Source organism: Lepidochelys kempii, chromosome 7 (genome assembly GCF_965140285.1).
Source record: "Lepidochelys kempii isolate rLepKem1 chromosome 7, rLepKem1.hap1, whole genome shotgun sequence".
In the NCBI taxonomy this organism is placed as follows: domain Eukaryota; kingdom Metazoa; phylum Chordata; order Testudines; family Cheloniidae; genus Lepidochelys; species Lepidochelys kempii.
This window is the reverse complement of record NC_136386.1, coordinates 19,205,304-19,228,537: the sequence shown is the minus strand read 5'-3', so window position 1 is coordinate 19,228,537 and position 23,234 is coordinate 19,205,304. Positions and strand designations below refer to the sequence as shown.

Genomic DNA, 23,234 nt, shown 5'->3' with positions numbered 1-23,234 from the left:
TAGTAAAAGTTCTTGACAATGAGAAAAGAAAATGCTAAGCAGAAAAGAGCACATGGCTAATGCCTGTATACTTTATTCCCTGTGGGTCTTTGAAATGTTTTTTGTAGAAGTTTCAGAGTAACAGCCGTGTTAGTCTGTATTCGCAAAAAGAAAAGGAGTACTTGTGGCACCTTAGAGACTAACCAATTTATTTGAGCATGAGCTTTTGTGAGCTACAGAAGTGAGCTGTAGCTCACGAAAACTCATGCTCAAATAAATTGGTTAGTCTCTAAGGTGCCACAAGTACTCCTTTTCTTTTTGTAGAAGGGAGCAGAAGACCAGTAATTAACATGTTGCGTTTTCTGTAGCTCTGTCCACCCATAAATCAAGGTGCAATTAACAAACATTCACAAATTAAGTCTCTCAGCACCCACCTGAGGTGGGTAAGAATTAATACCCTCATTTTACAGGTGGGGAATTTGAGGCTCTGAAAGGCAAAGTGATCTGCCCATTGCCACAAAGCAAGTGAGTGGCAGAGTCAGGAATAGAACCCAAGGATCCTCACCGCTCAGTCATTTATTCTACCACTAGACAACACCCGTATAACAATCGCACTATAAATAGTCCAGGATGCATGAGCAAAGTGGCAGGAGGGGAAGTTAGCCATGAAGTTAGCAGTAGAGTTGCTAATTTGCAAGTGTTGTCTGCTTTGTTGTCCCGTCCCCCCCTTCCCATTTCTAGGTTGGTAGAGTAACAATTGCAGCTCCCTGTTTTCATTACAAGTTTGGAAGTAACAGCTTAGAGCAAGTGGAGGAGGCAGCAGACTGGCTGAAATGATCCCTCACTAAGGGAGGCCCTAGAATTTATTGATGTTTTTCAGCAGAAAGAACAGTATTAATATCCAGCAGCTGTATAACAGTTCTGCTGGCAGCCCCCATTCTGACAGGGTGAGGTTGAGCAGAATCTCTGGAGCGCCTGCTTTAGAAGAGGCTGATCTGAGGCTGAATCTAGATGAGGCTGTTTTAGATGTGACAAGCCAATCAGAAAGGCTGATAGCGCTGTTCCTGATAATCGTGCCTCATTACTCTTGTTCTGTCCATAATATTGCTCAGTTGGGGGAATATGCCATCATTTCTCACGCAAATCTCTGTCTACAATGGAGCCCAGAGGCACAGAGCACTGTAGGAGCTGTGAATAATCAGGCCACCTTTTCTTGAAACACAGTGGGTCAGCAATGGCCAGAAGTTCGATGACAGTCGTGAGTGGTTTGAACAGAAATGAAGCTGCCATTTCCAGCTTCCTTTCCTGCCCCCACCAATTTTATAATGTACTATTTTTCAGGAGAAGGGGAAATAGAGTAATTAAACACAGACATAGTCCCCTAAGCTTTACAGATGGTGTGAGGCAAATTCACACCTGCTGGATCTCCACTGAACTTAATGGAGGTTCACGAGGCATGAGGCTGCCCCAGGATGTCTATCATGGCACCTAAGCTCCCCTCACATGTGGTTTGTTTTTTGTTTTAAACAACACCCTCCCCAAGGCTGCTGCAGACCTGGTGTTTGAGAATAACCCACTCTGGATCATGGAGTTTTCAGCAGTGCAACAGGGACTGGGGCTATGGCAATGGATAAAGATGGAAAACAGGGATACCCATGAAAACCTGGGCCAAACCCCAGTGATACCTGGTGAGCTGCACAGGGCGGCCTCTCCCTCCGTGCTCCTCTTAGCCCCACTCTGAGCAATGGTATTAGTGGCAGTGTTATCACTGGGCCCTGTGCCGTGGCTGTGCTCTTTGGCCCGTCTTATCAAGGTTACAGAGCATGGAGGGGCTGTTAACCTTACTCTTACATGATATTCGGTCACATAGAGGGGGGAACATTCTCTACGAAACAGACATTCCCTGAGTCCTCCCCTGGGTCTCTGCCTCCTTGTTTTTCAGTGGGGTGCTTTTGGCATACAGAGCTTCTCTGGGGAACAAGGACACAGTTATCGAGCAAATGGGGAATAGTCTGTGCGTTCATACATCTTTTCTATATCCAGGCCTCTTTTCCCAGCATTGCATTACACAGTGAAGGGGATTATAGGGTGCGTGTGATTTATTATTAGTCACACATGTTATTCCAATAGCTACTTAATATACTTCCAGAAACTTCGACCATGCGCTGTTAAACACATCAAGCTCCATGAGCTGAAAGGGTACTGTATTTTAGAGGTGGTCCAAGGAAGCATGATCAGATCAGATTTAGGCTACAAATCCAGGTTCAGATTTAAGCACTAGCAAGTCTTGAATTAGATGCCACCAAAATCTCTCCAGCTATTGTTATGGCAGCATGGGCCAAAATGCAGGACAGTTGGTCTTGAATGATAGAAATCGCGCAATATGTGTCCAGTTGTTCACTCGAAACTGCCAACATCTTGGGCCAGAATTGCTCAAGATTAGCTATTCTCACAAGATTTCAGAGGCATGTGAATTGGAACTGGAACTGGAGAATAAGCCTGTTTTGGTTCCAACCCAGAAACAAAACTGCCTAATGCTGGGATTGGACACACCCAAATACATACCTTCTTGTTATTCAAGGGAATGTCCCATCTCTGTTTAAAATATTCAGATCTTTAATACCTTTCTGTTTCTGAAATATAAACCTTTTAGTTATTGGATTTTATCCTGCAGTCAGATGGCAATTCCCAGCTTCTAAAGCACTTTGGGCTGATAGTGATCAAAAGTCATTGCTTTCTGATGGCTATCTGGTTGGTAGCTGTAGTGAAATGAGCCCGTGAAAACCAGGCTTTCTTGATTTTAGGGCATATCCTGGCTAATATCTATTCAGAGAAATCTGTATAGGAGAAGTTTTAGGTAAATATTGATGGCCGTTGATGGCACTTTATTAAAAAGAGGAGCTATGAAGGCTAACATTTTGGTATAGATCAGGGGTGGGAAAACTTTTTGGCCGGAGGACCACATCTCCGTATGGAAATTGTATGGAGGGCTGGCTGGGGCAGGGGATTAGGGCACATGGGAGGGATGAGGGCTCTGGCTGGGGGTGCAGACTCTGGGGTGGGGCTGGGGATGAGCAGTTTGGGGTGCAGCAGGGTGCTCCGGGCTGGGATGGAGGGGTTCGGAGGGTGGGAGGGGGCTCTCATCTGGGGCAGGGGATTAGAGTACATGGGGTGGGGGGGAGTGAGGCTGTGGCTGGGAGTGCAGGTTATGGGGTGCGGCTGGGGATGAGGGGTTTGGGGTGCAGGATGGTGCTCCGGGCCGGGATCAAAGGGTTTGGAGGGCAATCAGGGCTGGAGCAGGGGGTTGGGGTGCAGGGGATGCTCAGGGGTTCAGGATCTGGGTGGCGCTTACCTGAAGTGGCTCCTGGAAACAGTGGCCCATCTCCTCCTCTGGAGGTGTGGCCATGCCGCTCTGCGCGCTGCCCCATCCACAGGCACCCCTTCCCCCCGCAGTTTCCATTGGCTGCAGTTCCTGGCCAATGGGAGCTGCAGAGCTGGCACTTGGAGCGGGGGCAGCGTGCGGAGCCCCCTGGCTGCTCCTGCTTCCGTAAGTCGCGCGGACTGCCGCACAAGCGGAGAAAGGCATGCCCCCAACCGCGCTCCCCGGCTGGATCACTGGAGTGGGGAAAGCTCCCAACCCTGCTCCTCAGCTGGAGCTTGAGGGCCGGATTTAAAGGTCCGACGGGCCGGATGCGGTCCATAGTTTGCCCACCCCGATATGGATAATGTTTTTGCAAACAGGTGTCAGAGGTTAAATGGGAGGTAGCTTTCGGTTAGATCCTGGCTAACTGGGAGAAGCATCCCCATTTAGAGAACAACTGATGTAGACAATTTTTTTTATTAATTATTTTTTTCCTGTGGTTTGAATCAAGTTCTTCCCACTGGGTTGCAACAAATGAAAGGAAGGGAAAGTTGGGCCATGGTTGCTACTAGATATATTCCCATCTCGAGTTTCTGAACTGCAGCGAGTCACTCTATGCAGTATGTTAACAAAATCTGCACTAAAATAATTGCTCTCTATTAAGACTCTCATTGCTGTTAAGTTTTAAAGTTTTGGAGAGAATCTGAAATTTAACATTACCTCCTATGCACCTCATGATGCTAATTTTATTTTCATTTTAATTGTAGTTTCTTACCACTACAATACCCAGTGGATTTTAATATATTTACTAGATCTTTCCAGATGCTCTTAGAAACACCTGTTTCCACAAAACTTAGAGGTGGCAGGGCAAAGTATGTACTGGGAAAGTAGAGAAAAGTACTTTACATCATCATGACTTGGTAAAATAGATCTCCAACTGCTGAATCCAGTGAGGTAAGTGATTTTTCCTTGATTTGGATTTATATAACTACAGAGCTAATCAGCCTTGTTACTCCTGACAGTCTGGAGAATGTCATTTGTCTTGTATAGATGCCTTCTGTAAGAGAAGAAGGAAGAGTAATGTAGTGGATTGAGGGCAGGCTAGGAAGCCATGTACTCTTAAATTCTAATCCTGGCGGCTTTTCTTATTCATTGTGGCCCTAGTTAAGCCATTTAATGTCTCTGTCTGAGTTTTCTCAATATTTAACATGGGGCTAGTATCACCTACCTTAGGGATGTGTTAAGATAGAGGTGTTAGGACCGAGCCAACGGGAGTTGCCCCAAAGTAAGTTAAGCAGGGTTTGGCCCTTAAAGTGCAGGGTTTGACCTTTTGAGCACTTTCAGTTGTATTCTACCAAGTGACTTTATAGAAGAGGCATAATCGGATTTCATGTTTCTTGTCTCAGTGATTTACATATCAAGTGTGTGCGCAACTGTATGATGGGGTAAATTGTGATGATATGGGACAGGGCTCAACAGCCCTGGGGTCCACTTCCAGTTTGTGTCTTATGTTCCTAAAAGCGCATGCTTCAAAGTTTCAGCCAGCCACCTGCAGGGGTCAGGAAGAGAGTGCCCCTTCCCCGGTGTATTCTGTTTTTTGTTGTTGTGGGATGGCCATGGCTGGAGATGGGATGTTGGAGAGGGAGGGCCAGGGCTCTGAGGTGGCACTGAGTAGTCTCTGTCTCAGATGCTTGGCTGGTTCTTGCTCACATAGTCAGGGTCTAACTGATTGTCATATGTTGGGTTGGGAAGGAATTTTCCCCCCAGGTCAGATTAGCAATGACCTTGGGATGGGAGTTGCCTTCCTCTGTAGCATGTGAGTCTGGTTCACTTGCCAGGATTATCTGGGTATTTCACACTTAATCATTTCCCTGCCATTGTGGGGGGCCTCAGGTGTGGAGGCCTTGGGCACTAGTACACCTTGATCCTGCCTAGTCTCTGCCTGTAGCAGTCTAGTCTCTTGTTGGCGGTAATATTTTGGTTCAGTTTCGGTTGTTGGGTTAGTGTGTGGGTGTGGGGTGCTGTTTGTGATCTATATACAGGAGGTCAGGCTAGACGATCTGGTGGTCTCTTCTGGCCTTAAACTCTATGACTCAGCAAGTAAAAGAATTTTTCCCCTTATCAGACCTGAAAACTCCCCTGGGATCTGAGAGTAAAGTTGAGTGGTTTCCTTCTTGGACATCAACACCAACAGTAAAAGTTCTGCACATCAAACTATGTCCTCAGTGACACCCGTGCAGCACAGTTGTCTTCAGTTGGTTTGCACAGGGGGAACTATTGGAATTCGATAAACAATTTTGATTGAAGATACACAAAAAGGACTAGAATGCTGCTCATTCTCCATAACTTTGTTTTACAGGGCTGATGAGTAAAATGCCTCTGTTACTAGACTAAGCAGATGTGACTAAGCATGTGCAAAGAACGGCTCTATTAAGTAAGAAGGTGCTATTTATTAATGGCCACTTTTCAGAGCAGACCTGCACTGAAATGCGTCCAAAGCACTTTAAAGATGTGAAGTGCTAAGTATTAGTAGTAGTGTATTAAGAAAATAACCTCTGAAGATTGAGGAGCCAAATTTATTGTCAATGCACAATTCCTGCCTCTGGGAAGGAGTTAGAATATTTTGAATCTGTTGCCAAAGCCAAAGCTAAACATAAATGAGAAACACAGCTTGAGTGGGGCAAGGGAGACTCTCCTGAGGAAATAGCAGCTAACAAAATATAGTCTGAACAGATCAGACATCTTATTCCAAACAATTTCAAGAAGGACATTTTAGTATAGCTTTCAAAAGTAGTGTGAATACCCTTGGAATGAGGCACTCTTGGACTGATATATTCTCTGCTCCCAGGAGAACACAGGCAGAAGAACAGCATTTCCAAGAGGGCTGATTTTTAAAGGACATACAGGATCTCATTGCTTAAATATACACTATTTTGGCTAGGATGGCCCCTTTGGAGCCTGTTACTCTTTAGTCCTTCATCTTGCCCATTCTTCAGGGATTTGATTGTATAATGTAGAAGTATTAAATTTAATACAGGATGAAGACTAACATAATAAGCTTGACCAGTCTTCCTAGCAGCATGAAGGATGCAGAGTTTCTGTAAAGGGCAGGAATTTAAAAAAATGTTCCAGCATTAATAACTTCACTACTTCGTTACATATAGATGACATCCATTCCCCCAGCTCCTTTGCAACATAAAACACCTGCCCTGACAACACCCTTGGACCTTAACAGTACTCGGAGTGGAGGAACTCGTGTAATGTTGCAGCTGCAGTCCAGGCCTGAGCGGGGGAGTAGGGGGGCATATGAGTTTCATGGTAATGCAGGGAGAGAGCTGTGCAGAACAGGTCCCATAAGACTCTCAAATTAACATTCACCTCTCTTTACGTTTAGTCTTTGGATCACGTTTTTCTCCTTCAAGGGAAATAACGAAAGACCTTTCTTTGAAAGAAACAGAAATTCAGATAAATGGTGGTGTCCGTGTGCTAACACGGAGCTTCTGGGCTAGCGCCATACACAGGCCTGCTTTGAACAATGTCTTCAGAAATTCAGGCACCTACACTGCCAGAGCTTGTCGCGGGGTTTTAACCACATGACTCTCCTTGACTTTAAGGGAAGCTGCTTTGCTAAAATCCTCCAGAGCCGGTGGAAGTTTCTGGGTTAGCGTGCCTCCCTGCTAAGATAACTCTACAGGCAGCTATAAAATGTCTGAGACTTGTGTGATGGATGGTTAGTTGGGATTCTAATCAATTCCTGTGTGAAAAGACGGTGGAGGAGACTATTTCTCTAATGCAAGACAATGTAAAGTTGTTGGTGGGAACGGCTTTGTTCTTCATCCCTTCTCAGGCTTCAGTAGGCCTCCACATGTCTTTATGTTTTAAATACAAAACACCTCTAATAGAAAGACCTCCTGGTTGGTAGATTTCTGCAACCTTGGTACTTTATTCATCTAAGCTATTGCAGTTTGGGTGATTCTTGTGCCCTGACTCTACTATGCCAGCTATTGGACATTTTCATACAATTGCTGCACTTGTTTCCATTGTCTCACTGCACTTTCCAGTTCAGCTCATGTACTATAACATCTTGAATAAGCCTTGATGGGATCTGCCATTTTCCACTGTGCCACCTAAGAGTTTACAGACATTTTCTGTCCCAACTTTGGGTTCCCTACTAGATGAAATCAGTATTTTGGACAGTAGGAGATAAAATCATTCCCTGTTTTAGAACAGTTAATTGACAATATCTAGAGGCCCCTACTCACTGAAAGATTTTGGCTTCCTGTGATCAAGCATTCTTCTGGTTTTCCAATGTTAGTCTGAGCGCCAAATTCAGACACTTAAGGTATGTCTACATAGCAAAGAAAAACCTGCAGCTGGCCCGTGCCAGCCAACTCGGGCTTGCAGGGCTGGGGTGGTGGGGCTGATTCACTGCTGGGTGTACTTCTGTGCTCAGGTTGAAGCCCATACTCTGGGATCCTCCCACCCCGCAGGGTCTCAGAGCCCAGGCTCCATTCCGAGCCCAGAAATCTGCACAGCAGTGAAATAGCTCCGTAGCCTGAGTCCACTGGCATGGGCCAGCCGTGCGTTTTTCTTTGCTGTGTAGACATACCCTAAGGGTGGATGCAACTGTTATTGAAGTCAGCAAAGTTGCAGCTGCTTAATCTGGTCTGAATTTGGCTATGTGAGGTATTTAGAGATTGCCCTTGATTTTTCTCTACTTAGAAATCTTGCCTCCAGGACATCTTGTTGGTTGAGGGGAGTGGATGAGCTCTGCTCATTAGTGCAGGTTCTGGCCCTAAATTCTGGCCCTAGTTCAAGGCATAGCAATCTATCTAAGGTATGTATCTGACCTCCATCACCATAGTGTCTGAGCACCTCCCAATATTTAATGTATTTATCGTTACAACACCCATGAGGTAAGGCAGTGCCATTATCCCCATTCTATGGATGGTAAACAGAGGCACAGAGAGGCTAAGTCACTTGCCCAAAGTCACAAAGGAAGTCTGTGGCAGAGTAGGGAATTGAACCCAGGTCTCCTGAATCCCAGCCTAACCACTGGACCATCTTTCCTCACCTGGTGAGGCAATTTAGAAGATTTCATTTTCACACAGTGCATTCTCTGCTTACTTTGGGGGCACCCTCATGGTCTGCTGTGAGTGCTGAGCAATAAAGACAGCCTATTAGTTTTGGCAACTTTATTAATTATTCTTCAAACAAACAGTTCTGAAAGATTTGTTTCTTTTGTCAGCAAATACCGAAAGTCTATAAATGGCAAAACTACCAACTAGATGTGGGTATCCCAAAGCTGATCACAAAAGGCCTTCTGGGATCTTGCCTCTTTTATTGTCCAAATAGCTATCATTCACTACTAAAATACTTTTATTGGAAAAAAAGATTGCTGGTGACTTACTCAACTCTAGAATGTTTTGCATCCCTCTACAAAATACCTAACCTAATTGCTGCTGCTCACTCTCAGCTTTGCTCTCTGTTTGCTCGACTTATGGGGCCCATATCCTGAAATCCTCCCTCAGTTTTAGTCGGGCAAGCTCCCATCAGAACCTTTAAGAAAGAACTTCAGGGTTTGACCTGAAATGAGTGTGAGTCAAAAGAGGGAGAGAAGGGTTTTATCAGTGGAGAAGAAGTTCTCAAGAAAAAGAAAACTGAAGAGAGGAGAAAGAAAGAAAGAAATCCTAAGCTTGAGAAGCTCTATGGAAGCTGAAGGGTCCGTTTTCAGCGTCAGGATTACGAGTCCATTACGGCAAATGGAAAGAGCTGGTGAACTGCTGTAGTGGTTATTCTTCCCTTTCAACTGATGCTTCTATTCTGCTTGATGTCATTGGCTTTGGTACAGTGAATGCTCATTTGTAAACAAAATGATGAGTCAACAGGGTCTGACAGAGGAAATCTGTTAATGATTTTTCATGAGCAATTACATCCATTCAGTGAGCCATTAGCTCTCCTGACTTGGGTCTGGAAACTCCCAATTTAAATGAGTGACTGTGGCACTCTTGCTTCTCAGTGGGGAATCCTGCTGAGTCCAGGTTTTATTCTAAGTGGTATGGGAGGAGGGAACCCTGTTTGTTTTACAGACACAGAGGTGACCAGCTGAGGACACTGGTGTTTTCTGTATTAAAAAGTCTAGAATTTTACTGAAAAAGCTCACAGGCCCAGTGATGTTCCTGGCAAAGCTGGTCATTGTTCCAGATCCGTGGTCCTGTTCTGTCCTCTTTACACTGCTCCAGTTGTGCAGAAATGGCCCAAACACTGGCTTACGCAGCCAAGCAGGGATTGATTCCCTTTCCATAATGAAATCCCCCCGGGGGTTAAAGCAAGCACAGCTGGCTTTATGCTACCTACCCCCCCAGCATTCAGGGTCATTACCAGCCAGCATGAGTTCATTGGTTTAGACCCCAGCTTCCTCCAGAACTGGTGGGGCAGAAAAAAGTAGTCTAATTTCACCTCTGCTCCCCTTCTCACGTCTTAGCCAAGCTGTGCGCCGGACACTCCCAAGCATCTGGGCCATTCATTCTAGCACAAGCCCAGCTGGCACAAAAAAGGTAAAGCCCATCAGTCTAAAAAAGATGTGGCAGTATTTGATGCTTTGGATTTACATGTTCAAAACTCCACATCATAATCCATTGTGAAACAAAATGCTGGAGGCTATGGGCTCAATTCTGACTTCACCGTCATCCATATTAAACAGGAGTCACTCCTCTAAAGACAGTAGAGTTACACACTAGTGTAAAACCTGTGTACATGAGATTAGAATCAGGCCTAAAAAGTCCATTAAGATTCCTGAGATCAGTAAGATGTAAGTGCTGGAGACAAAACTGTTTAAAACTAAACCAATTAAGGATATGAAGCGTGGAGTGACCACTCCCAGAATCTCTCTCTGAATCCAACTGTGGGTATTTTATTTTTTTTTTTAGGTTTTAAACCACCTGTCTTTCAATCTGCTAACTTTCCAGCAGTCGGCTTTGCAGCAATTTAGCAAATATGGCTTTAGACCATTCATTAATTGGATGTTATGGCATTTTTTTGGATCAATATTTAACTAGAATTAACCCCTTGTTCTCCATCTGGAACAACTACGTGATGGTAAAAATCGAGGGCAGTTCCCTTTATTGGGAAGAATGAGAAATGGCAACAGTCTTTTTTCCTTGGGGATTTATAGCAGGAGGATCTACCGTACTTAGCAGAATGGTTTTAACCAGGGTAGAAATCAGCAACTGAGATTTCATGCAGTTTCATTTACATTCCCTCCTGCTTCCCTAGAGCTGCTGACCTATCCCCTACAGCTCTTTCAGTATTAAAACTTGCATCCTAGAAGCATTGTTTTGTGTTTCTATGAACTGTAACTGCATAGACTTGAGCAGAGAGCAGTTGTTTCAAAAGGCATGAAATGAACACAAATGTTTATTAAAATGATCCTAACAGCTTCTCATAGGTGGTCTCATTTATTATTTGGACACTGAGTTGCAACGTTGGACCAGATATCAGTTGGTGTAAATTGGCATAACTCCATTGACATCAACAGAACTATGCTGATTTACACCAGCCAAGGATATGGCCCACTGGTGGGCTTGTAGACACCCCCCGCATACACACACACACAAAATACTTTGATGATTGAGAAGTGACCCACAGAGAGAAAGTGATCCAGCTGGAATTGACAGTGGACAGTTATTTATTATTGATTGATGATTTGTATTATGGGAGTACCTATGGACCCCAATCATAGACCAGGATCAAACTCTGCGGGGCGCTGTATGAACATACACACAAAAACACAGAAAGACAGTCCCAGGCCCAAGGAGCTTACAATTCAAGAATTGTCTACACTTTGAGCTGGGGTATAATTCCCAGCTCGAGGAGACATACTCGTGCGAGCTCTCATTGAACTAGTGCACTAAAAATAAAGCAAAGCTGCAGCGACAGAAAGGGCTAGCTGCCCTAAATACAGACCTGTTCGAGATGCTAGGCGAGTTCTCAAGGCAGCTAGCCCCTCCCGCTGCTTGTGCTGCTGTGGCTATTTTAATCATGCTAGCTTGATGAGAGGTAGTGCAGTCTGTCTCCTGGAGCTGGGAATCACAGCCCCAGCTCAGAGTGTAGACATATTCTTAGTAAATAGTGTGAACTGGGCGCAAATTCCATTTAAAGTCCTTTTCGAGGAAATTTGTTGTTCTTGTGAACGGGTGGGGGTTGGTTATTTTCTGTTCCCCGATTCTTGGAGAAATTCAGTTTTTTATCAGCGGTTTTCAACCTGAGCTGGAATCAATATCATAAACGCATCAAATGGTTGAGAGGGCACGGTGACTTGTCTCCAGATTTTTCAGACCAAAACTGGTGAGAAGTTACTACACCAGCTTTCTGATAATGCTTCCTTGGGCTGCAGTGCAACAAGCAGAGTGGCTGCTTAGGTTGCTATAGCCTACACGTAAAACTTAGGTCGACCTAGCTACATTGCTAAGGGGGTGAAAAATTCATCCCACTGGGAGATGTAGTTAAGATGACTTAACCCGCTGGGTAGTCACTGCTAGGTTGATGGAAGAATTTTCCATTGACCTAGCTATGGCCGCTCAAGGGGGTGAGTTTACTACAGCAACAGAAAACCCCCTTCCATCAAGGTCACACGTGTGTTCACTACAGCGCTACAGCTGTGCCACCGTAGCGCTTGTAATGTAGACGTACCCTGAACAGTAGAGTCCTCTTCTGAGGATTACATTTTCATCCGGTGTCCTAAAAGCCTGATTTTTGACAGTTCTGGTTGCAACACTCCAGCAGATAAACACTTGATTGGGTGTACAAACTGCTATCCTTACTGAGAGCTCTCCATAATGAATAGACTTCTCCTGGGAAGAACTCTGTGGCTAGGTCTGGGTTTGCTGTAAACAGAGGAAGGCTTGTGTTTTTTGTTTTTGGAATGTGGCTGGCTCTGCCTGCAAGTATCCCTCATTTTGCCCATTTTGCTTTAGTATCTACAACTCCTGGAAGAAGAGTATTTCCCTGGAGTATATTTTTTAGCTTGAATTCATAGCCCTCTGTTCTCCCCAGATGATTCCCAAATTATTTGGAATGTTCTGTCTGCATATCATAGCTCTTCCTGAGTTATACCTAAACGTTAATAAAAGCTAATGGTTTATATTAAGAAAGGCAAGAGATAAAGCTAAGGTACTTTTATCCCAGAATTAATGGCCTGAAAATGTCAGTTGTGTAGGGGCAGCTGCCAAATATTGAGCCTCTGAAGATGATTATAAGTCCCACAAATCAACAAGTTGGAGCGGATTATCTGATGTTAGCTGTGTCGTTTTCCCAGGACTCCAGGCATGTTAGAAGCCAGCAGTTTAATCCACTCTGATAAGATGCATGAGGGGGTTAGACACTGCGTCCACTTACTGTTCCACTATAATGCTTTCAGAGGCAAAGGAAGAAGAAGCCTGGCTAAAGCAGAAGCATGCAGGTTTTTCAAGCTGCAGCCTGGTTTTGATTCATAAACTCGGGCATTTCAAGTTGCACAAGAACTATTTTTAAGGTCACAAACACAGGAAACAAAAATCAATACATTTCATGGGTTTCCTGAGTGTTGCCTCACCAATCCTCTTCCTCCCTCTGTTTCCAGCAGACTTCCTTCCGAAGCTGACATCCTGCAATCTAGCTTCTCATTCAGAGCTCTTGGGAATGAAATAGTTTTGATGGAAACTTTGGTAAATCATTTTTCAGTTCATGGCTGATTCTAAGGCTGAGATAAAGAAGAACTAAACTTATGACATATAATAGCTTTTAGTTTTAGATGGGTTAGGACTTCAAATCTTTTTTCTTTCTTTTTGAGATCATACTCAAGAGTGATCTAACTAAACCTCCTCTTAGACTTTATTTAGGACTTGAGTCAATTTGTAACATTTGTGAATAATAGTGAAAATACCTATTGTAAAAGCCCTGCTAGAGAGAGTGTGTGAGTATTGTACTTCTGTCCTCAACTGGATGGAAACAGAGCTGCTTAGCTGGGCATGTATCATAGGTCCCATACTGTTAACTGATAGTGGAGATTTTCCTTTAGTTCAAGTGGCAGGGTGTTGTGTTTTGGAGCTGAAGGATCCAAGTTCTATCCATACTATTCCTGTGAATTTCTGAGTGGCCCAGTTGTGTAGCAGAGACAGTGATGAAATACAAATGGTCATAGATTTGTTACGATAGGTAAAAGATAAAATATTGTTGATATTGAAACAAATTCTGTGTTTAGGGCCCCTACCCTCTAGTCACTCTTGTATAGCTGAGAGTAGAATTTGGCCCAGGCTGTACCTAAAATCACTTTTATCCTTGTATTCATGACTTAAGTGTTTGCATGAGTGTGATTCAAATAGCTAAAGTAATATTTCAGTGCATGCTGAGAAGGATGTAACTTGGTCACTTCCAGTTTACCATAAAATAACAAGGCTAAAATACATCTTGGTACTGCACTTTACAGACTGAAAAACAGAAGGGACTACTCCACCCTAGAATCCAAGTGAGGGGAACACTTCCTGTCCCTGATGGCTTCCCTTTGGAAGAGATGATGTAATCTGAAGAAAGGTGTTTTAGGGAAGAAGGATGTGTGCAAATCCAAATAAACTTCTGACTATATTAGAATGGCCACATCCTGTTTACCATTAACCATGTGGCAACTATCTTAGCTCAGCAACTTAGGATTTACAACGATGTAGACATAGAAGAGAAAGGATCTTCCACTCTGCTCTGCAATGTACAAGAGGAAAGAATGAAATCCTTCTAATTAGGAGTGGGTGATCTTTGGAAGAATAGAGATACCTATCATATTAGTACGCTGCTTCTCTGAAGACATGTGTGTCTGACTCCTCCTGGGACCTTAGTCAAATCACTTAACTGCTCTGTGCCTTAGTTTCCCCATCTGTAAAATGAGGATTACCACACTTCTGTGTAATGAGCTCTGGGTAGTTAATATTTGTAAAGAGGATGAAAAATGTAAGGATAATTACTATCACTATGACAAATACATGTATCTGGTCAGATACATTTTGGTAAAAGTGTAGCTGAACATAGAAGGGACTATTAAATAGGAAAAATGAATGGCTTGTCAAATTCTCTGAATATTAAAAGGGAATTGTTTTGTCTAGTTTCATGGGGAAATATAACCACTTTTTAGGAGATTGGGCCGAGATTTTTTTTTTTTAAGAGAACCTAATGGTGTAAAAATGCAAAATACACTGAGCAAAATCATTCACATTTGCAGCACTTCATCCCTTCGGCTTGGTTGCTCACAAACTGCACCATAACTCTGAGTATATGTTGCCCCCTTTTTTGGCACATGCTCCAGCAGAAAAGTTTTTCAGATCAGGCTTTGTTACTTCCTGTCGGATGTGACCAACAAAGCTAGTGGTATCTGGCAGTGGGGGAGGGAGAACCAAGTATCGTGTTGGTTTTCTTGGACAAAACTTAGTCTGTACCTTGTGGCCATAAACTTGTGTTTGAGCAGCAATGTGGAGATGAATGCTAGAAAATGTTTGCAAGCCTTTTACTCTGTCTGGGCAGCGAATTAAGATTTCCCTGGATTATTCAAGAAGGGAATATTCTCCTGTGAGTGACATGTGCATGGACAACACTGTAGGTTTTTGCCATAGAATTGCTAAAAGTATCTCTAAGCAGGAGTCTGCTCTGTAATCATGAGGTGTGATTGCAGCAGCTGGAACTGACATACCTGAGCTAGCTATAATCTAGCTAGCTGGGGTCTTGAAGCAGTGAAGGAACAGCGGGCTGCACGGACTTGATTGGAACCGTGAGTAATTACCCACAGGCTAGCCCATACGGAAGCTCATGCTGCTGCAGCTTCACTGCTCTGGTACCCGAGCCAACAAAATTATGTCTACACGAGCTGCAATCACAGTGTAGACATACCCTAAAATTATGTCAGGGATGACACCAGTTGTGCAAGTGACACCAGTGTCATATGGACGTCTGCTCAGGATTCCTAACTTGGCACTTGGAATGACCAAAGAACAGACTGCTCCGGAGTCCCTAGAAAATCCATTCCAGCCTAGTGGGTGCTGTGCTACCTATGCCCTAATGCACAGCTATACATGGGAAGCACTAGATCTGTGACTGTAGATTCCAGCTGTGTAGCAGTTGATATAGGAACTGTAGAGGTTACTGAAGGGCTGAGGCAGCTGCTGCAGAGAGCACTTCTGCCTCTTCCTGCCCTGGAGAAAGTATTCCTTCCCTCCCTACCTCCATGTGGGTTGTCAGCCCTCCAGGATTGTCCTGGAGTCTCCAGAAATTAAAGATTAATCTTTAATTTAAAGGTTATATTATGTGATGAAACCTCCAGGAATACATCCAACCACAATTGTGGCAACCCTCGCTCCACAGAGACTCTACTCCACACAGCCTAGTTACTCAGCGTGCATAATAGGCTCAGGATTTGGCCCTTAGCATCTAGAGATAGGCCCAGAAGCAAAGCAGGATTGGAAATTTGAATACCTCCAGAGTTGGGGGGTGACCAGACCCAGGGATCTGGTTTGGGCCCATTTCTGTTAATAACGCCAAAGGAACTAATCTACAGTAAAGATACACTCTTCAGGCAGGAATGTTGCTAAATAGGCTGATTGTCAACATTTTCTGTGTGGCATGAGCAGCTCCTTACACTGGCAGTAAGGATCTCGTAATAAAATAAGGGTAATAAACTGCCAGAGAAGCAAAGCGTAATGCACTTGTAAAGTGGCTTTTTTCTTTAACCCAGCGTATTGCGGCTATTGAGGCTCTTGTGTATATAGAGTTGCATTCAGATTTGAGACCCCGATAGACAGCGCTGAATGAGCTGCGGTTTGTTACACCCAAAGCAGTATGCTAATAAGAGAGAGGCATCTTCAGACCCCTGCATTTGGTCTGTTTAAATCAGCACCTCCCGGTGTTATTCTGAAGGAGTTCTTTGCATTTAGGCCCCAGTTCAGTAAGGTAGTGAAACATGTCCAGCATTAAACATGTAAGTAACCATACTGAAGTCAATGGGACTGTTCCCAAGCTTAAAGTTAGCCACGTGCTTAAGTACCTTGCAGAACTGGGACCTTGATTATTTCTTCTTTTAGGCTACTGTAACAGCTGAAGGTCACCCCCATACATATCTGCACCCTTCCTGCTGTTGTTAGGGAATCATATATAGCCACACACCAGTGAGCAGCAGAGGTAACATTTCAATGGCTTCTTGCGTCAAGATGAGCAATGGAAGTGACACCACAGATGACATTATAATGGCTGTAGAAACATACCATTCATTCAAAAGGCTTTAGGTACAGCCAGGGCATTGTATAAAAACCTCTGTGGGGGAGTCTCCAGGTAAATTTTTAACAGCGTTGCTGTTGTGACATTTGAATGCTGTCAAATCCATCCACATTGTCAGGGAAGAAATTGTAAGGAGCGTCACTCAGGAGTCAGAAGGAAATCTTGGACATGTGTTGGAGGAACCAGGCAATCTGTGTAAGCCCTGCTAGGCCTCCAAATACTGTGTGGGAGAGGAGGAGCCTCCGAGGGCAACGTTAGTGAAGCTGGGGGAATTTGGCTGTGTTGGCTTGCTCTACTGATGGGTCCAGGTGGCCAAATTCCAGTTAGGCAAAAACAAAACCATGTATGGAGACGATTGAGAATGGGAGCATTCCACACCCACTTTACACAGCTATAATCAATGACACAAGGTGCAGAACAAGGAAGAATCAGGCCCAGGTTTCTGTTTTAGTTTCCAGTTAATCTGAATCACCAAATTTTTGTCTTTGTGGAGAAGGGCAACTTAAAGTCCCTGTTTTTGGTCCATCTCTGGTTTGCACAGATCTGGTCTTAATCTTTTGCAGATTCAGCCTGTTGGCCTTTACTCCACTCGAGTGTCGCTTTTAGCGTAAGGTTCAACCCTTATTATTTTTAAGTCAATCTCATGATTTTTTTAGAGATTGACTCATGGTTTTGGAATGCTTGGGTCTGGCAATGTTCCGCTTGCAAGGGATAGCTAGTTCTTGCACTACCTGAGCACTGGCAATGGTAGGCAAGGCAGCGTGAGGTAATCAGTGCCCCAGAGGGGACATGGCTGAGGGGCACGAGGCATGGCTAGTGGCCTGACCATCCCTTTCTGCAACTGTACACACCTGTGCTGTCAGCGCAGGAGACGGGCATGCTTTGTGCCCTGTGAGAGGATGTAGCAGCTCCTGTGTTCTCCCCAGGGCCCCTGGAGCTGTTCCACTTGCCTCACCACGTAGGCACCTATGGGGAAAAATTAGTAGATGCTCTGCACCCACCAGCAGCCAAGCTCCCCTCCCTTCCCCCCCACACCTCCTCTGCCTACCTCCCAGCGTTTCCCGCCCGGCTGCCGCTAAACAGCTGTTTGGCACCGTTAGATCGCTCTAGGAGGTGGGAGAGGAGCGGGAACGTGCCATGCGCTGAGGGGAGGAGGCGGGGAAGAGATGGGGCCAGGGCAGGGATTTGGGGAAGGAGTTGGAATCTTGGCAGGGAGAGGGCGGAGTTGGGGCAGGGACTTTGGGGAAAGGGTTGGAATGGGGGCGGGGAAGGGGTGGCACAGGGGAAGGGGCTCATGGAAGGGGTGGAGTGGGGGTGGGGCCCAGGGCAGAGCAGGGGGGTCGAGCACCCACGTGAAAGAGGGGAAGTCGGCGCCTATGCCTCACCAGTCCCTCCCTCTGCCACTAACCAGCCCAGGCACCCTGTCCCCAAACCTCATTCTAGCCATAAAGTCATATTGCCTGGAGCCATTTAGAGGCATAGAGAGCAGTGGGGATCCATCAGTGACAAGCAACCCAGTCCCTGACCTGGATTGTCTCAGATCCCTTTGTGACCCAGCCTGTCCTCCAGTTCATTGCGTGCGCCTTCAGCACTGCTTCACTGCCAGCCACCCCCTCCCCCCCACTCAGAATCCCTGAGCCAAGAAGTTCCAAAGCTGATTCCTCTCCTTGCAGGGCTTTTTGCCATTTTGTGGTTAGGCAGCCACACCAGCCGGGCAGCATGTGGGGGTTGATGGGAAGTAGCTGAGTTGTGTAAGACTCTCGTGCTGTGCTTAAACTACGTGGATGGATTTCCCACACACACAGTTTAAAGCAGCAAGTCTCTCTGGACTATGGGACAGCAAAACAAAGAGGATCTATAAAGATCATAGAGGCCAACAAGCTTTGCAGACAGAGTGCAAGGGAAGTGAATTTTTTGTAAAAGTATTTTTCAATCTAACTATTGTCAGCTGCTTGTTCTCTCTGGACTCAGACAAAGGAGGATGCTAGCAAATTCCTTGCCCAGGGCTCTAGTATCTCCTTGGGCTGCCACAGGACCATCAGGAACCCTTAAGAATTAAAATCTTCACTCTCTCTGCTCTGATCTAATTTTGTCATTCCAGTATCCTGCTGCCTATCTGTGCCACTGTAGCCTTGGGCCCGATCCAGCTTCTGAGACCCGTACTGACAATGAGCAGCACCGTACTCCACAGATAGTCCCACTGAAGTCAATGGGCCATTCATGGAGTGATATACTATTAAACATGATTAGGGGTATCAGAATCCAGCCCATTTAAAATCCGTAAAAAACTTTGCCTTTGACTTCAGTAGGAGCGGGATTGGGCCCTGAGTTTACAGCCCTCAATCTCAGAAAAGTTTGCTCATATGAAAATGCTATTCAGGGTCACTCTATTTAAAAACAATCCTGACTACCCTTTAATTTTAAAGAAAAAGAGAAAAAATTGCAATTGGTTGCCAGCTGTCTTCAGGTCTGAATGATTCAATACATTCCACAGTGGCAAACCCCAGGGTTCAACAGTGTCTAACCTGGGGTTACAAATGAGTATAGGTTTCAGAGTAACAGCCGTGTTAGTCTGTATTCGCAAAAAGAAAAGGAGTACTTGTGGCACCTTAGAGACTAACCAATTTATTTGAGCATAAGCTTTCGTGAGCTACAGCTCACTTCATCGGATGCATACTGTGGAAAATATGTTTTTATACACACAGACCATGAAAAAATGGGTGTTTATCACTACAAAAGGTTTTCTCTCCCCCCACCCCACTCTCCTGCTGGTAATAGCTTATCTAAAGTGATCACTCTCCTTACAATGTGTATGATAATCAAGGTGGGCCGTTTCCAGCATAAATCCAGGTTTTCTCCCCATCCCCCCACCCCCCAAATCCACTCTCCTGTTGGTAATAGCTTATCTAATGTGATCACTCTCCTCACAATAAGAAAAGGAGTACTTGTGGCACCTTAGAGACTAACCAATTTATTTGAGCATTAGCTTTCGTGAGCTTCTTCATCCAGTGTGATATATGCCATCATGTGCCAGCAATGCCCCTCTGCCATGTACATTGGGCAAACTGGACAGTCTCTACGTAAAAGAATAAAGGGACACAAATCAGATGTCAAGAATTATAACATTCATAAACCAGTCAGAGAACACTTCAATCTCTCTGGTCACTTGATTTCTGATCTCAAAGTGACTATCCTTCAACAAAAAAACTTCGAAAACAGACTCCAATGAGAGACTGCTGAATTGGAATTAATTTGCAAATTGGATACAATTAACTTAGGCTTGAATAGAGACTGGGAATGGTTGAGTCTAAAAAAAAGTAAAAAGTAACCTATTCCCCCTTGTTTATTCCTCCCTCTCTCCCTCCCCCGTTCCTCAGACATTCTTGTTAAACCCTGGATTTGTGCTGGAAATGGCCCACCTTGATTATCATGCGCATTGTGAGGAGAGGTTTCAGAGTAACAGCCGTGAACAGAGAGATTGAAGTGTTCTCCGACTGGTTTATGAATGTTATAATTCTTGACATCTGATTTGTGTCCATTTATTCTTTTACGTAGAGACTGTCCACTTTGCCCAATGTACATGGCAGAGGGGCATTGCTGGCACATGATGGCATATATCACATTGGTAGATATGCAGGTGAACGAGCCTCTGATAGTGTGGCTGATGTTATTAGGCCCTGTGATGGTGTCCCCTGAATAGATATGTGGGCACAGTTGGCAACGGGCTTTGTTGCAAGGATAGGCTCCTGGGTTAGTGGTTCTGTTGTGTGGTATGTGGTTGCTGGTGAGTATTCGCTTCAGGTTGGGGGGCTGTCTGTAGGCAAGGACTGGCCTGTCTCCCAAGATTTGTGAGAGTGTTGGGTTGTCCTTCAGGATAGGTTGTAGATCCTTGATAATGCGTTGGAGGGGTTTTAGTTGGGGGCTGAAGGTGACGGCTAGTAGCGTTCTGTTGTTTTCTTTGTTAGGCCTGTCCTGTAGTAGGTAACTTCTGGGAACTCTTCTGGCTCTATCAATCTGTTTCTTCACTTCTGCAAGTGGTTATTGTAGTTGTAAGAATGCTTGATAGAGATCTTGTAGGTGTTTGTCTCTGTCTGAGGGGTTGGAGCAAATGCGCTTGTATCGCAGAGCTTGGCTGTAGATAATGGATCGTATGGTGTGGTCGGGGTGAAAGCTGGAGGCATGTAGGTAGGAATAGCGGTCAGTAGGTTTCCGGTATAGGGTGGTGGTTATGTGACCATCGTTTATTAGCACTGTAGTGTCCAGAAAGTGGATCTCTTGTGTGGACTGGACCAGGCTGAGGTTGATGGTGGGATGATAATTGTTGAAATCATGGTGGAATTCCTCAAGGGCTTCTTTTCCATGGGTCCAGATGATGAAGATGTCATCAATATAGCGCAAGTAGAGTAGGGATGTTAGGGGACGAGAGCTGAGGAAGCGTTGTTCTAAATCAGCCATAAAAATGTTGGCATACTGTGGGGCCATGCGGGTACCCATAGCAGTGCCGCTGACTTGAAGGTATACATTGTCCCCAAATGTAAAATAGTTATGGGTAAGGACAAAGTCACAAAGTTCAGCCACCAGGTTAGCCATGACATTATCAGGAACAGTGTTCTTGACGGCTTGTAGTCCATCTTTGTGTGGAATGTTGGTGTAGAGGGCTTCTACATCCATAGTGGCCAGGATGGTGTTATCAGGAAGATCACCGATGGATTGTAGTTTCCTCAGGAAGTCAGTGATGTCTCGAAGGTAGCTGGGAGTGCTGGTAGCGTAGGGCCTGAGGAGGGAGTCTATATAGCCAGACAGTCCTGCTGTCAGGGTGCCAATGCCTGAGATGATGGGGCGTCCAAGATTTCCAGGTTTATGGATCTTGGGTAGTAGATAAAATATCCCAGGTCAGGGTTCCAGGGGTGTGTCTGTGCAGATTTGATCTTGTGCTTTTTCAGGGAGTTTCTTGAGCAAATGGTGTAGTTTCTTTTGGTAACTCTCAGTGGGATCAGAGGGTAATGGCTTGTAGAAAGTGGTGTTGGAGAGCTGCCGAGCAGCCTCTTGTTCATATTCCGACCTATTCATGATGACAACAGCACCTCCTTTGTCAGCCTTTTTGATTATGATGTCAGAGTTGTTTCTGAGGCTGTGGATGGCATTGTGTTCTGCACGGCTGAGGTTGTGGGGCAAGTGATGCTGCTTTTCCACAATTTCAGCCCGTGCACGTCGGCAGAAGCAATCTATGTAGAAGTCCAGTCTGCTGTCTCGACCTTCAGGAGGAGTCCACCTAGAATCTTTCTTTTTGTAGTGTTGGTAGGGTATGAGTCTAGACGCTCAAGCCCTATATTAACAAACCTTGGGTCTGGTAAATTGAGTTCTGCTAACCCTGGGTTTACACTGTAGTGTAGACATATCCTCAGGGACAAATCCTGTGAGCTGCAGGAGGGATGAGAGAGGTCTCAAAGGCCGTGGAACTGACATCCCAATCATGCAGAGGCTGGACAGGGAACTCTGCTCTCCTGAGTATCATGGGGTTCTCTCCACATTATTACCACAGGGAATTGCATATAAGGTTCAGGAATAAGGCTCCGACAAGAGGATGTAAGGAATGAAGAGGCCTTAGACAGTTGTGGAGACCTGAGGCTGTAGTGGTGATCTACAAGTGACTCTGTTGGTGCCCTGCAGTATGGGCAGAAGGATTCTCTTCCCTCAGCCCCTATGAAGCCCTGTAGCACAAAGCTCTCTTTCTTGAGCCTGTGCAGTGGTTCAGGATTTGGCCGCAGAGAGCAGATCTAATGAGTAAGAAGGTGCCACTATTACAGCCATTTTCTCAATTGTAACTACTGACTAATATTTCTTATTTAATATCCAATGGTAAGGTTTCCCTGTGTATGGCATAGAACCCTCAATGCGTTGTTTTGTTCAAAGGGTATAGTCTCAGTGAGAAGTGTTTTTATTTTGTTGCCACACTTTGACATGAATGTTTCTTTACAGCTGCAGCCAGAGCAATTAGACTGTGGAGCAGCCCATCTCCAACACCCTTTGGCCATCCTGCAACCCATAAAGGCAACACCAATGTTCAAATACCAGGGCCTCACTTCGGTGGCCGTTTCCAGTGTCAATAATTACACTGTTGTGTTTCTGGGCACAGCAAATGGAAGACTCCTGAAGGTAAAATTAGCATGTTACTAGAGAGATAAAAATGAAGCACTTAAGGGAGTTGACGGGTCAGGGATGGGTGGTGGGGTTTGGAGCCTTTCACCTCTCGGATCATTGGTTTGTATAATACTCAGGATGGCAGTATCTGAAAGCTGTTGCTGTACCACCTCACAGTGTGTAGTTCTGCAGGTCCAAAATAAGCAGGGGTGGTTTGGCTCATTTCTTGGATGGGTGACTACCAGGTTGCTCCTAGATGCAGCTGGAAGTGGTTTTAGTGTTCACCCCACATAATAGTATGGGGCAGTGTGCTACTGGATGTGTCTTCTCTCAGATGAGGCATAAAACGGAGTTTTTGACTTCTTGTGGTCATTAAATATCTCATGACATTTTTCATAAGAATAGGGTTGTTACTACTTGTGTCCTGGTTAAATGCCAACTTGAACTTGCACGCTGCCTACCTAAA

General features: G+C 45.0%; 1 protein-coding gene across 2 annotated transcripts in view; it reads left to right on the top strand.

Annotated features, from left to right (window-relative positions):
- The window catches only part of PLXND1 (plexin D1), a 123,699-nt gene that overhangs the window by 10,132 nt on the left and 90,333 nt on the right, over positions 1–23,234 (top strand). For both annotated transcript variants that reach the window (XM_073351269.2, XM_073351270.2), the window contains exon 2: positions 22,607–22,783. In XM_073351269.2, coding sequence (XP_073207370.2) covers positions 22,607–22,783 — 177 coding nt within the window. The remainder of the gene's footprint in view (positions 1–22,606; positions 22,784–23,234) is intronic.